At 57.7% G+C, this 13,990-nt stretch overlaps 4 protein-coding genes across 4 annotated transcripts; 3 read left to right on the forward strand and 1 right to left on the reverse strand.

Moving 5' to 3' along the window:
* Nucleotides 1-352: 352 nt before the first annotated feature.
* On the forward strand, nucleotides 353-4,444 carry KVR01_010078 (uncharacterized protein). The gene is made up of 2 exons (XM_044785915.1): nucleotides 353-1,227; nucleotides 1,280-4,444. Exons 1-2 carry the CDS (start codon nucleotides 888-890, stop codon nucleotides 3,970-3,972), a joined length of 3,033 nt encoding a protein of 1,010 aa, XP_044641326.1. The 5' UTR covers nucleotides 353-887; the 3' UTR covers nucleotides 3,973-4,444.
* Nucleotides 4,445-4,895: 451 nt separating this feature from the next.
* Nucleotides 4,896-6,105, forward strand: KVR01_009704 (uncharacterized protein; the record flags this gene model as incomplete). Its single annotated transcript, XM_044792766.1, has 3 exons — nucleotides 4,896-5,181; nucleotides 5,269-5,839; nucleotides 5,910-6,105. 3 exons carry the CDS (start codon nucleotides 4,896-4,898, stop codon nucleotides 6,103-6,105), a joined length of 1,053 nt encoding a protein of 350 aa, XP_044640952.1.
* Nucleotides 6,106-6,934: 829 nt separating this feature from the next.
* On the forward strand, nucleotides 6,935-7,780 carry KVR01_009912 (uncharacterized protein; the record flags this gene model as incomplete). Its single annotated transcript, XM_044783648.1, has 1 exon — nucleotides 6,935-7,780. One exon carries the CDS (start codon nucleotides 6,935-6,937, stop codon nucleotides 7,778-7,780), a length of 846 nt encoding a protein of 281 aa, XP_044641160.1.
* A 722-nt stretch (nucleotides 7,781-8,502) lies between these two features.
* KVR01_009809 (inositol polyphosphate kinase KCS1) lies at nucleotides 8,503-12,771 on the reverse strand (the record flags this gene model as incomplete). The annotated part of the gene is made up of 2 exons (XM_044787178.1): nucleotides 8,503-10,432; nucleotides 10,508-12,771. 2 exons carry the CDS (start codon nucleotides 12,769-12,771, stop codon nucleotides 8,503-8,505), a joined length of 4,194 nt encoding a protein of 1,397 aa, XP_044641057.1.
* Nucleotides 12,772-13,990: the final 1,219 nt, after the last annotated feature.

Raw genomic sequence — 13,990 nt, forward strand, 5'->3', positions numbered from 1 at the left:
TTCAATGTAATTCTAAACAGACGTGCAACAAAACATCATTTCTACTCGCAGACTGGGGTGTGGGGCGGACCAGAAGAGACAAGTTGGGGGAAAGACGCCTGCCTCGCTCTGCAATATATATATATGTTGATAGTTTTAACACCAGCTCGATTCCATGGCGGAGTTGTGCCAGTGGTTCAAGTTGGTCAGACGAGCCATGGACTGAGTCGTTGTTCTCTTAGAACCAGGGACTTGTCCTGTCAGGTGTCACCATCTTTGGGGCTCGAGCCGGGAGGACGAGGAGTGGGGCTACTCCAGCAATGGAAGCGCCAATTGGACCCACCCAGCCGACGTCCAGGCTCCGACGACCGACCTCTCTTCTCCCCACGCGCGCCCATCATCGCATTACACTGCATCACATTACCGTCTCTCTCGGCCGACAGCATCAATACCATCTCGAAGCCATCCGAAAACCCATCCATCATCCACATAGCCGCCTCCATCTCTGTCGAAACTGGTCATTGGGAGGGGTTCTGCCGGCCTCGCCCATTGTCCCCGACCGCTTGCACGGGACGCCGAGACCCACGACCTCCATTCTTTGAGTGCGCGTCTGTCCAACAGCCCACAGCCCAACCGTCAGCGACTGCATCTCACCTCACCCCGAGACCGCCCCATCCCCGGCGCCCGCCTACACCTCCAAACAATTCCAGCAGCGCGCAGTCTCATCTGGCCAAATGCGATCGAACCGCGCCCCTCATACCGCCTTACAATAACCTGGGAACCAGGCCAGGCCAGGCCAGGCGCCCGAGCACCGCGTACCGCCCACCAAAGCACCACCACCACCACCTGGCCGCGGGGCCTCACCCGTAGCGCATTGCGCAGTTCGTCCAAGAAGCGCAGCGGTCGCCATGGCTCCCAGCACGACTCCCATACCCCCACCCGTCATTCCTCCGCACCCCAAGACGAAGCGCCAGATCCCCGCCGGCATCCAGACAAATGGCGCGCCGCCTTCTTCCTCCCCCTCCCCGTCCATGTCCGCGAAGAAGCCCCCCAACAGCGCCAAACAAACCCCAAACTCTGCCACGGCAAACGGTGGCACCGTCACCGTCGCGCGGCCGCCAAATCGCGTACGTCCAGAGATCACCGCCCAGCCTAATGGCGCCGCACGCCCAGGCACAAATGGCGCCACCCAGCCGGCCTCGACCGGTGCGGCGGACCCAGCCATGATGCCGGTAGATGTGCAGCAGCGTGAGTCTCGCCTACCATTCGTAATGCGTATCCTAGACTGACCATGCCCCAGCTCCTTCCCGGCTGTATATTCTGAAAAAGTACTATGGCAACCCCCCGTCGCTCATCGTCCACCTCCACCCCAATCACTTCAAATTCGACGCCCAGGATGACTATTTCCTTTATACCTCGCCAATGAAAGCCTTTCTCGACCACATAAAAAGCCGAACCATCCCCCACGATATGCTCGCCGACCTGACAGAGGCCGGAGTACCTTTCTACGAGGGTTGTCTGATCGTGGAGGTTCATGACCATAGGAGTGTCGCAGCTGAGAAGGAGGACGCCGCAAAGAATGCTTCTGTCAAGAAACCCGACGTGCCGACCTCGGTTCACAAGAACAACCCATACATCACGCCATCGCCAAATAGGCCATCTCAGAGGGATCCTTTGAGTGCCATCAACGGCCAGGCCAAAAGCCCAGAGGTTGATTCAAAGGGAAAATCGGCTGCATCGACGGACCAAGGATCGAGGCAATTGTCCAACTCGCCGCAGAGCCAGAAGAGCAAGGCGCCTCCGAAACGGAAAATATCCACCCTCGTCCTCTTCCCCACGCAACAGAGCCGGCAAGCAGACCTTGCGATAAGGGCATGCAACCCTCGCGGCTCTACCGATGGTCGTCAAGACGCAAACAATAGTGGCATGCCCCCTCCGACTCCTTCAGCGCTCGTTCCGCCCACCCCGACGGGTTCGAGCATGCCGCCACCAGCCAAGAAGGTCAAGCGTGAGCGCATGGAGCTAGACAGTAGCAATATTCACGCGGCTGAAGCGGCAATGTTACTCGCCACTATGCCACCCTTGGATCTGGAGCCGAGCAAGAACGTAGAGAGCCTGGTCCAGAAGATTGACCAGCAGACGAAGCTTCACGCCCACCGCTTCCAGCCGCTGCCGAAAACCAAGACAAGAAAGCGGACGGTCGCCGAAATGGCCGCTGATGAGGCTCAGGCAGCCGAGAATGAGAGATTTCTGCTTGCATTGGACGAAAGGATCACCCAAGGCAGTAGCTCAGTTCCCGGAGGTGATGGGCAGCAGCAGGTCGCGCCCTTCAATCTTACCTTTGACCGCTTTAAGAAGATCGAGGACATCAAGAAGGAGCACGCTGAAAGGGCAAAGCAAGAGAAACTCAAGAGAGAAGAAAACGAGCGCAGGCTTGCAGAGCAGAAGGTCCAGGCACAAGCCCAGCAGCAGCAGCAGCAGCAACAGCAGCAAGCAGCAGAGCAGGAGAGACTTCGCCAGGAGCAGGCCGCTCAAAAGGAGCAACAAGAGAATATGCGTAGGAAAATGCAGCAGGCAGCGCAGGCCCAGCAGGCCCAGCAAGCACGGGAGAGGGCCCAGGCCCAGGCCGCTCACGCCCAGGCACAGGCCCAGGCACAGGCACAAGCTCAAGCCCAACAGGCGCAAGCCCAACAGGCACAGGCACAGGCCCAGGCCCAGCAAAACCAAGGCGGCGGAGGAATGCATCAGACCGCTCATGGGCACCCCGCTCAGAACGGACAGGTCCCCAATGGGGTCTCGGTTTCTGCGCCGAATGGCATGCCGGCGCGCTTCCACGGTCAAGTCTCGCAGCCTCAGGTATCTTCGCCGGTTGTTCAGCAAAACACCCCTCAGAATATGTCGTCACCTATGGTCGGTGGCGTTGCCATGCAGGCGTCTGGGTCCAACATGGGAGGCAGCCCCGCGAGGCCGCCATCAGTCGTTCAGAACCAGCCACCAATGTCCACACCCATGGCAGTCAGCATGTCTGCTAGAGGGAGCCAGCAAAGTCATCCCTCTGGTACACCACGCATGCACACCGCGACCCCGAACATGGCCCACGCGACCCCGATAAGTCGTGCTCAGGCGATGGCTCACACCCCTCGCATGTCCCAGACCAGTCCGCCCCCAGGCATGATGGCTCCCCATCTCAACCAGTCGATAATGATGAACAGTCCAGGAATGGCCAACATGGCACAGAATGCGAACCCGATGGCACAAGCTCAGTTGCTGGCGCAGCAACAACGGCAGTACCAGCAGCAGCAGAACATGAACGCAGCCATGATGCAGGGCGGCATGATGAACCCCGGAGGCCCACAAAGTGCTCAGCAGTTGATGCAGGCTCGGTTCATCCAGCAGCAACAGAACATGATGCGTCAGAAGATGAATGGCCAGCAGCAGCCTGGGATGCAGATGGGCCAGCAGCGGATGATGCAGGCCAACATGGGCATGCCGGGTGGAGCACAGATGCGTCCAGGGCAGAACATGGTTAACATGGGAGGCCAGATGTTCCCGCAATCAATGCAGCAGATGCAGCAGATGCAGCTACAACAGCAGATGCAACAGATGCAACAGCAACAGCAACAGCAACAGCAACAGCATGGCCACCCCCAGCAGATGCAGCAGAACCACATGATGGGGGCAGGCGGACCACAGGCTCAGTTGCAGCAGCGCTTGGCTGTACATATGCAGCAGCAGGTTCAGATGTTCACCACCAAACTGTACCAGGATAATGTCGGGCAATGGTTGCAGTCGCAAAACCTTACACAAGAGACCTGCCCGCCAGAGTTATTGCAGAAATTTAGGATGCAATGCATGCAATCGGCTAAGAACAAGGTCATGCAGCTGAGGCAGCAGCAGCAACATCAGCAGCAGCAGCAGCAGCAGGTGTTGGCCATGCAGCAGCAGCAGCAGGCGGCCATGCAGCAGCAGGGGATGATGCCTCAAGGCATGTAGTTCATGCCTACCGTCCGGCGGACTTACCCTGGGGACCATGGGGACCAGGGCGGCTTTATCCCAGATCACAACAATTATAATTGCAATTACTGATTTCAGTCCACGGAAGCAAGGGCGAATCTCGGCGTTTCAAGGAAAGGGCGGCAGGGGAATGGATGATACACGATGTCGTCGAAGCCAGGCTACTATTTGGACTCTGAGCAAGGTCTTTTATACCCCGGGTGGCCCTGAGCGACTTGTCGAGATTTAGTTAGTTGCTTTTCACTTTGCTCAAGCGTCTGTGGCGCTTTACTTCAAGGCGCTCAAATCTGGGAGCGGGGATCTAGTCGACTCTCTCTACATGAGTAGAGGTCGAGTGCTTTGTTATCCGCGGCGTGCTTATCACTCCCCCTCACCTGGTAGCACCCGTCAGCGAGCGGCGTTGAGATGTTCGCATAGATGAAATGCAAATGCAAATGGTATTGTTCATGTTTTCCAAGGTGGATTTTGCTGCGCAACTGCTGGGCTCCCAGATCTATTTGTCCGCCATGCGGGCTGCGTCGCGAGGCCGTCGTCTCGCGTTCGATGCGGGTTGAACGGCACGTGACGTCCGGGATGGCAAGGTCGCATCCGCATCAGTTGCTCATGACATAACCGGCCGAGATGATACGCAATAGCAACTTTCAAGCTACAACCTCTATTTCTATGACAAATCCGACCCTGGGTCCTCCCGTTAAGCCCGCGGCACAAGCTTTCTTCGCATCCCTCGCTTGTTGAAAAGTGACCAGTCCGTTCAAGATCGGGTCCACGCCCCCACAGTCCATCTCTTGCGTGTATTTACACCCGTCCGTCCGTCCTTGCGTCCGCGTCCGCGTCGAGCCCATCCACCACCTCGGCGAACCCCTCAGCCCTTCCGCCACGCTGCACACATACCTGCCATCGCCATGCGTTGCACATCGACGACAACCCCGGCGGCACAGTCCGCCGCTGGCCTGCTATACCTCCTACTACTAGCGGCACCCGCGGCGGCGATGCTACATTGCGATAAAATCCTAGTCGAAGGCCAAAAGTTCAACTTCAAAGATCTCGGGGGCCCCCACTCCGTAGTGACAACGCAGGAGCTGGTTGACCAGCCCTTCCAGTATCGGAACACCACGTACACCCTAGACCTGTGTGCACCACTAAAGAAGACCGGCCCGGCCGAAGAGAGCTGTGCGAACGGAGCAAGGGGTGAGTTCCCGTCACCACAGCAGACCTCTCCAGAACCCCTCGTCGTTTTTCTAGGGGCCGTCCCATGCTGAACCGGTTCGTGGACAGTCTGCGGTATCGTGCGCGGCATCAAAGGCGACAAAGACGAAGTGACCGCCACCATCCCCATCGCAGGGGATCTGCTCAACCACGGGGGCGGCAACCTGGAGCCCCTGTTCACGCGGCTCAAGACATCCGACTCACAGTCCGATGCCAAGAAGGAAGGTGTTCGGATCGTCTTGCACGGTGGACAGTCATCCGTCAGCGGACAGAAGCGCGCACAGCAGGCCGTCGTTGAGATGGTATGTGACAAGGACAAGACGGGCAAGGAGGGCGAGTGGGACCCCAAGGACGACAAGTACGAGCCTGGTCAGGAAGAGACCGGGGAGGAGGGAAGCCCGGCCGCCGAGAAACGAAAGAGGGCCGACGGTGACGGGGAGAACGACCCGGAATCAGAACACCAACTGCTCAAGCCGGACGCGGCCCTCATCTTCGACAGCTACGGACCCCTCGCCGATGACAAGAAGAAGATCGACGTGCTGAGGCTTACTTGGTATACCAAATACGCTTGCGAGGGCCTGCCGGCAGATGAGTACCCCAGCAACAACCACTGGGGGTTCTTCACGTGGCTTGTCATCCTGTAAGTTATTGTCTTGTCGACGGCCACCCCAGCCTCTCTTCTCTGGTTTACTAACTAACGCTTGTGTCAGCGTGTTCCTCGGTACTGCTTCCTACCTGGTGTTTGGATCTTGGCTCAACTACAACCGCTATGGCGCCCGTGGCTGGGATCTGCTACCGCACAGTGACGCTATTCGCGATATCCCGTACCTTCTCAAGGACTGGGCGAGGAGGGTCCTCAACACCGTGCAAGGCACAGGCTCTAGGGGGGGTTACTCGGCAGTATGAGATGGCAGTATGACGGCATGAAGGTCAATTAGCATGAGGACAGGTTACGAGAATTACTACACAATGATTGGTGAACTGTTTCTCTTTTTTTTTCCTTTTTTTTCCGTCTCTGGTTTTCCCCCGGTTCTCCCATTTTTGGCTGGTTCAAAGATTCGGCATGGCCAAGGCGAGGGTTTTGATTGTATGGCGTTGGGCTACTTTTGGTAGCGAAGTTAGACACCTGTAGCAGTACAGACGGTGCTTTGCCTGGCGCTCCGAGGGTGTCAAGTATGAGATTCTCGTGGTTTGACAGAACGGCCTAAACCCGTTGCTGCAATTCGGGATGCACGTTTAGCTATGGACCTGGCTGATGCAACATGCTCTCTGCACTACTCGACTGAACTGGCCGGGTCTCCCGGACCTCCCCGGCCTCCCGCACTAATCAAGTCGCTCAGAATTGTGCTGCGATGAGGCAGAGAGACCAGGGGTTCAACCCCGGATCCACCGCTAATATCATGTATATCTAGCAGCCGTACCGTGGATCCCAGAGAAACCCACACACGGCCAGCGTCGCCGAGCCTCTAGGCGTCGGAGCCGGACGTCAGTGGACAGCCGGGCCCACTTGACGGCCGGGGAGGGCCACCTAGGTAAACGCAGGTGCCGAGGTAAAATCGGGGCTTACTTACAAAGGGGTCCAACGTCGACCGCTCTCTCTCTCTTCTGATACCCACCCACGCAGAGGAAACGACGTTGGGTTTAACTTGATCGTATCGTCCCAACAAGTCCTCAGTCCCCCCCCTTTATTCTTCTTCCTTTACCATCAGAAGGGCAGTCCACGACCAAGCCCACGATGGCCGCGCCGAGCTCCCCCAAGCCGCTCTACAGCATCCCGGTCCCGGCATGTGATGGGCACCAGGGCGGGTCCGTCACCATCACCGAGCCGGCAGAGAGGGTGTATGTCCTGACGCTGACCTCGCCGCCGGACAACCGCCTCACGACGGCAGTGTGCCAGGCCCTCCTGCAGGCCCTGGACATTGTCGAGTTCTCCCTGGCGCCCGGCTGCGTGGTGACGACCTCGTCGCTGCCCAAGTTCTTCTCCAACGGGCTGGACCTGGCCCACGCCGTCGCCCGCGGCACGCCCTTCTGGGCCGGGTGCCTGTGGGCCCTGTTCCGCCGCTTCCTGACCTACCCCATGCCCACCGTCGCCCTCATGAACGGCCACGCCTTCGCCGGCGGCCTCATGCTCGCCATGCACCACGACTACCGCGTCATGAACCCCGACAGGGGGTTCTGCTGCCTCAACGAGCTCGAGTTCGGCGCCCCGCTCAAGCCCCCGATGTCCTCCATCTTCCGCGTCAAGCTCCCCGACGCCAGGACGTACCGCGAGATGGTGCTGGAGGCCCGCCGCTTCGGCGGCAGGGAGGCCGCCGCCAGGGGCATCGTCGACGCCGCCGGCGGCTGGGACGAGGTGCTCAAGCTGGTCGCGGAGAGGAAGCTCACCGAGAGGGGCAAGACGGGCGTGTACGGCTTGCTCAAGATGGAGATGTACCGCGAATGCCTGGACCTGCTGGACAATCATGAGCGGGAGGAGGCCAAGGACGACGCCTGGTTCAAGGCTGAGGATCAGAGGAAGGCCGAGGGGAAGGCGCGGGTGGAGAGCTGGGTCAAGGCAAATGGGAACAAGGCGAAGCTGTGACACACGGGCATTGGCTTGAGAGGGAGAGAGAGAGACAGGGTAGATATCGGCCAGGAAGAACACTGGCCGCAGCCGGGACAGTCCAACTGTATAGTATGCATCATTGTAGAGCCGATTATTCTGATGACCATCCTTCTAGAGCTTCTAATATGCGTTGCCGATACAATGAACCGTTCGCCGTCCAGTCTAAGAATTTTGGCCCATGGCCTCGACCCAGCAAATCCATCCATCAGTCCGCAATCAAGCCCTGCCCGACCAATTCCATCTCATACACAGTAGTCAGTACAACCAGAGCCCACGCCAGGCTTGGTTCCCTCGGGATTCCATCCTTGCTTCCGAATAATCCGGCCCTTTCCGCCTTGCAGCTGAGCTGGTATTGTTTGACTTTTTGGTATCATTGGTATCATTTTGATGTATTTTTGGGCCCATTCAACTCCGCAGAAAGCCAAGTCTCAATGTACCTGGACTGAGTAACGGCAAACCTTTTTTAAAAAAAAAAAAAACGAAACACTCTCTGAAGACGCCAAACGCACTGGTGACCTGATCAGGTGCACAAAGGAGAGAGAACAAGAAAGGAAGAGAAAACAATAGGCAGGTTTCCCAAGCACAATGCAAACAGGGTTGTGATTGTGGATCCGGAGAGAGCAGGGTTGGGGTGATAGCCGAGAGTATCCATCGAAAACAACAGCTACCCGCGCACAGGTTGGAGTAGCGCACGTTGTTTACTCGCTGACGAACTCGTCTTCCGACACGTCCATTTGTGGATCGTAGAGCAGGTTGCGCTGCGCTGACGGCAGCCCCAGTTCGGTGCGAGTATCTTGTTGAATTTTGAGGAAGTACCTGCGCAGGCTCCGCAGGCCCTTGAGAAAGCCGCGGTCTGGATCCTGGGGATGTCGAGGTGGGCAAGGCTTGTCCTGGTCCATGTCACTAGCAGTGAGGCTGTTGGCAAAATCGGCAATCTTGAAATCGATCTCGCCCTTGTCTTTCCGTTTGCGGACTCTACCGACGTCTTCTGTGTCAGTAGCAAAGTCCGTTGTTGAGTCTTCCACCGCGGTGTCGTAGTTGTCTTTGCCCGATTGGTCACCATCATAGGTCATGAGCAGACTGGCGGCATAAAATCGGTAGCCCCGCAGCCGACGCACAATCACGTCGAGCTGGCTTAGCTTCTGCAGAATGTTGGGGATATGCCGGAGGATGCTGTGAAGATCCTTGCCATCGTAAAGGAAGCGGGTGAGTGCTTCTTGGAATTCGTCCCCGGCCTTGAGGTTTCGACCGTAGTATTTGTCTTGAAAGACATATTTTTCGGTCTGCACATCCCACACCTGAAGGCCGCAGACCCGCACACCGAGCTCCCGCGATGTTGTCTCGGCACATTTGCGTTGTTGAGATTTCTGCTTCTTGGGGGTGGCCTCAACACCATACTGGCGTGTGCCCATCTTCAGGTCCATGATGCAAGGACGCTTCATGCTAGCAGTCAGATCCTCCAATAGTAGGAAGTACGAGACTCGTGACCCGCGCTGAGTTTGAGCCTCTTTGGGGTTCATTGGCCTTGGCACCCTCTTGAAATCGCTCGTGGGGCTTGTCGCCAAAGAGACAACTGTAGATTCGCAAGCCGACGAAGTCGTGGATGATGCCTTGCCTTGGGTCTCATCTGCCCCATTGGGATCCTGGGCGGGCATTGCTGTAGGTGCGTCGGGCCTGGGAGCTGGGCCACCAACTTCTTCGTTGTCGCCCTTATAACCTGCATCATCAGGCTCCTCCCAATAATGCAGATCCCCTCTCGAGTCTGACACGTCCTTAGGTCTCCTTCGCAGAGCACTCCCGGAATGCCGGCGTTTCTTACGTTGCGGGACCATAGCCTCGTTCAGTATGTCTGGCTCAGGAGCACTGGTCCCAGTGACATCTTTGGACTCCTCATTGCCATCTGAGCAAGGCTCGCTAGAAGGGCCCAGGTCGCTTTGTGATTTCTGGTGCAAACGTGAGGATACTTGCTGAATGGGCTCCTGGTTGCGCACCACAGGAATGTGTAACTGCGTACTGTTGCCCCTCATAAGGCTAGAATCTGAGCTCTGGGGCCGAAGGAGGCGGTCCAGAGTCTTCTTGGGCAGTATTCGCTGGTGAGCTTTCTTGTGCCTATGGATGTTGATTGGTTGATTCCGGAAGGCATCGTTGAATACCTCGTGACGCAGCTTTTTGTTGACCACGGTGGTTCCCCAGCTATTAGCATGCCGGTCTTCCAGAGACGGTCTTTCCAGTATTCCCGCAGGCGTCGAATCATTGGAGGTATAGTGCGACGCCGGAACAGAGATTGACGAGCTCCGCGCACGCTCGGAATAGATCGCCGCGTTTGCTGCCGGGTGAAGAAGGCTCCGGGGCAGAATATGTTGGTTGTCCATGAATGTGACCGTTGGGATTGGGATCGAGCTTGATTGGAGAGATTGGCTGATTACTCTGGTATGCGTGCTCGTCTGTTGACTGGCCTGGTTCGGCTTCTCGGCAGACTCATGAGGCGAGAGGCCATTACTCCTCACGCCCGTACTCTGGTCCATCTGCTCGGCTTTCCTACGTTCAGAAGCCGCAGGCTCATCCCTCTTGATAGTGGATTTCCGCCTAGGCTGCTTTGAGTATGTTACATTGAGCACGCCGATGTACCTGCATTTGATGTTAGTCACTCGCCTGACCGCTTTCTTCTCCAACCCAAGTGAATGCACAGAGATTGATGCGTACCTAGGCAGGAAAGGAAGTAGGTCCCTGTGGTATCTTTCAATATCCTCGTAAAACTCGTTTTCGCGGTTATTGAGCTGCTTGCAGACCGCTCTCTTCGAAAACTTCCACAGGGTCGTGTGCCCACCCACCTGATGCGAGTAAGGAACAAGCTCTATGGCATCAAGTGGTTGTTGGGCACCTAATTGATGATCATGGACGTGGTCTTCATAGTCTTGAGGACCCAACTGAGCAGGCACAGACTGTTCTTGTACCGCACGATCAATCTCTGGGGAAGGAGACGCCACAGGCGCAGCTTTCTCGGGAGGCTTCAAACCAGGAGAGCGTAGTCCGGGATCATGGGGTCTGATGGGAGGAGCATCTCGTGTCTTTTCTTCGATCGGACCTTGGGGCGATTTCGGCTCGTCGACCTCAGGCTCGTCGGCCTTGACCAGCCAAGCTGAGCCATCAGCGTTCCGCTGGTGTGTCACGCCGGGGTCACTAGTCGCATCGATATCTTCCTCAACATCACATGGACTATCGGGGGCAGCATGGGGGCCTTTGTGCGGCAGGAAAACGGCGGACGATATTTTCTCCTCTCCAGAAATTTCACCGTCCTCTACAGCGTCAGCTGTGTCACTTGGCCCTGTTCGCACTTCACGATCCATCCGAAGTCCGCCAGAGACTTTGGGCGAGTCTTCCTCGTACACATTCGCTTCATCCAGAGGTGTGCGTGGGTCAGCGACCGTCTTGTGCTCGCGACGCACGTGGAAGTAATCCTGGGGTTCTTCGCTATACTTCTGTGCACTTATCGATAGTGGGAAAGTTCTGGTGCGCGATAGACGTCCTGGGGCATCTTCTGCAGGGCCAGGGGTGGGCTGCAGGCTCTTAAAGTGATCATCACCCCGGATAGCCAGCCGGTGCCTCTCAGGATCGGCATCGTCCGCGGACGGCAGCAGTCTCTCCTTGGGGCTGGGACCGTGTCGAGATTCTCGCCTCTTCATGGTTTCCTCCGGCAAGCCTTCCTTGAAGAAGCGCAAGCTGTGGCTTGCTTTCCGGCTTCTAGCATTCGGCTCTACTCCTGCCAGCACCTCTGCAATAGACTTTTCAACCTGGCCATCCTGGCCGTTCTTGAGATCGTCAGAACCAATTGACCACGCCTTCTCAGGTCCCATCGATACTCGATGGTCGGGTTTGCGAGGCCTGGCCGGGGAGCGTTGGCTTGGTGTGACAGCCTGGTCCAGCCTCCCGTTCGACGTCTCCGAATCGCGGTCCAGCGCTGAGGCGAAATATGGTGCAGTGGAGGTCTCAGAGTAGGTGCGAGGAGAGAAGGCCACGTCCTTCAGTCTCTTCTCCCTGTCTGTCCTCTCCAAGGATGTGCCTCTCTCACTGGATCTGAGGAGGTCCCAGTGGTCCTTGGGCCTCGAGTCCACACTTCTTGGTTCCAACGAGTCCAGTGCGTGGGACAGGACGGATTCGCTGGTCCGGGGAGTAAGAGTAAGGGTTTCGACGGTACCAGTGCGAGCCATGGCAGCGGCGACGGCCCTTGGTGAGGCTCTGGGAGTCACGGAGCCTCCATCGCTATCATAGGAAGTGTCCTGAGGGTGATCTTGGTGATGGGAGTGTGTGGATGGGAGCCCGTCCGAAGGGCGGTCTTCTTTGGGGCGACTAACGTTGGCAGGGTCGTACGTGTGGTTTTGCAAACGAGGGCTGGGACAAGGAGCATCGAGGGACTGGCTAGCGACAGCAAGAGATATACCACGAGCTTCTGCGAGTTGCTGTGTCAGCAGAGAGGGCCCCTGAGGCCGTTTGGGAACAGTGGAGGCAGAGGCAGCAGAAGAAGCGGCGGCGGAAGGGACAGATGGAGGTCCCCTTGGCCTTTTATCTATCAGGTCTGGTGCAACAGCATTGTTCTCGAAACTAGGTACACGGGTATTCTGGGATGTTGCTGTTCCTGCTCGGCCATCCTCCCCAGCTGCCAGAGAACTCGAGGTGCCAGGGGGTTGGGAAGCGGCGGGGACGGAGGTGGGTGTGCCGGCAGGGCGACGGCCGCGCAGCTGGTCTTGTCCCTGGTCTTGTCCCTGCCCTTGTCCTTGTATTTGTTCCTGATCTTCTTGTTGTGGGAGTGGGAGTGGCTGTACCGGTGCAGACTCAGGCTCAGGCTCAGGCTCAGGCACGGGCACGGGCACGGGCACGGGCAGATGTACGGGTGCGGGTGCGGGTGCAGGTGCAGGTTCACCGCTGTGGGGGCTCACCGGTACAGCTCCAAAGGTAGTTGACGGCGACATGTGGTGGACATTGGCTGTGGACGGGGAGAGGTGTGGGTGTGGGAGGGTTGATAGGCGACGGTTGCGCGGGAGGAGGAGGAGGAGGTGGTGGTGGTGGTGAGGCCGGCCAGGGCTAGGGCCAGGGAGGAGATGAAGGCGACGGAGTTGGGAGAACGGCAAACCCTGCGCAGCTCGTGCCTCTTGTCCCTGATGCTACTGTCGTGACACTGGGTGACGGCACGAACCATGTGCTCCCGCTTCGTCGGCTCTGGGGCCCTGTGTGTGGCTGCGGGCAAGCAATTGGACGGGAGGCGTGATTTGTGGCAGGATTGACGTCCTTTGGGAGAGTCGGGTTGGAGAGTAGGTGTGTGGGAAAGAAATGGAGGGGGGGCGAAGGAAGTGTTTCGCTAATCCGCCCACGGGAGATAAGGCCTGGTCGCCCCTAGCAGGCAGCGCCAGGGGTGGGAGGCACTGGTTCACGCAAGAGACGTTGGCCCCTGTGGCTGGCTGGCTGGGCTGGGCTGGGCTGTGCCGTAATAGGCCCACAGATACAGAGGTACATGTGCGCAGCTCGCAGGCCACTCCGACAGTCGGGCACCGATGGCCAAGTACGGAGTACCTACTAAGTAGGTACCTAGGTAAGTATGGAGCAGGTGGTGGTATACGTGCCTGACGCTAGACAGCCCAGGAACATTCCTCGGGGGACTAGTAAGTATCAAAGGACACGACCATGTCAAACCCAGAAAAACAACCACCCATATGTGCCGAACCCCCTGCACGACAGTTGGCCCGTCAGTGTGTGCCCGAGTGAGTTGCGCCCAGCCTGCCAGTAAGACCAGCGCATCTGCTCACCTGCTCGAGGGAACGGCTCGTCCTGGATGGGGCAAGCAGCAAGTGGACGACGGGGCCAAGTCAATGAATGGTACTGTAGACTTACTGTACGTACCACGTGGGCGTCACTGGTGGGTTTCCCGGTTCCATACCTGGGTAAAGTCAGCCTTATTGTTGTCATGATCCTGGGCGGCACTGGGCCGGGGTGATGGGGCCCTCTCGACTCCCCTTGCCCTCGGCCGACCGGCATGTACTTGCACTTGCACTTGCACTTGCACATGCTCTCAGTAGGTAACTTTCCACCATCTTCCTCTGCTCCTTCCACAGTCCAGTACACGTGTATATGGTGGTGTCATCTGGACTGGCAGACTGGCTTGTTTGTGGGCCACAGCCAATGTCACTGCGTTGG

Source organism: Diaporthe batatas (genome assembly GCF_019321695.1).
Source record: "Diaporthe batatas strain CRI 302-4 chromosome Unknown Contig00012, whole genome shotgun sequence".
In the NCBI taxonomy this organism is placed as follows: Eukaryota; Fungi; Ascomycota; class Sordariomycetes; order Diaporthales; family Diaporthaceae; genus Diaporthe; species Diaporthe batatas.

What these genes read in the sequence shown, in the direction of transcription:
- KVR01_010078 (XM_044785915.1), top strand. Translation starts at nt 888, where the DNA reads ATGGCTCCCAGCACGACTCCCATACCCCCACCCGTCATTCCTCCGCAC. An exon ending in GCCGGTAGATGTGCAGCAGC is followed by an intron (nt 1,228 to 1,279) that starts GTGAGTCTCGCC and finishes ACCATGCCCCAG; the next exon opens with CTCCTTCCCGGCTGTATATT.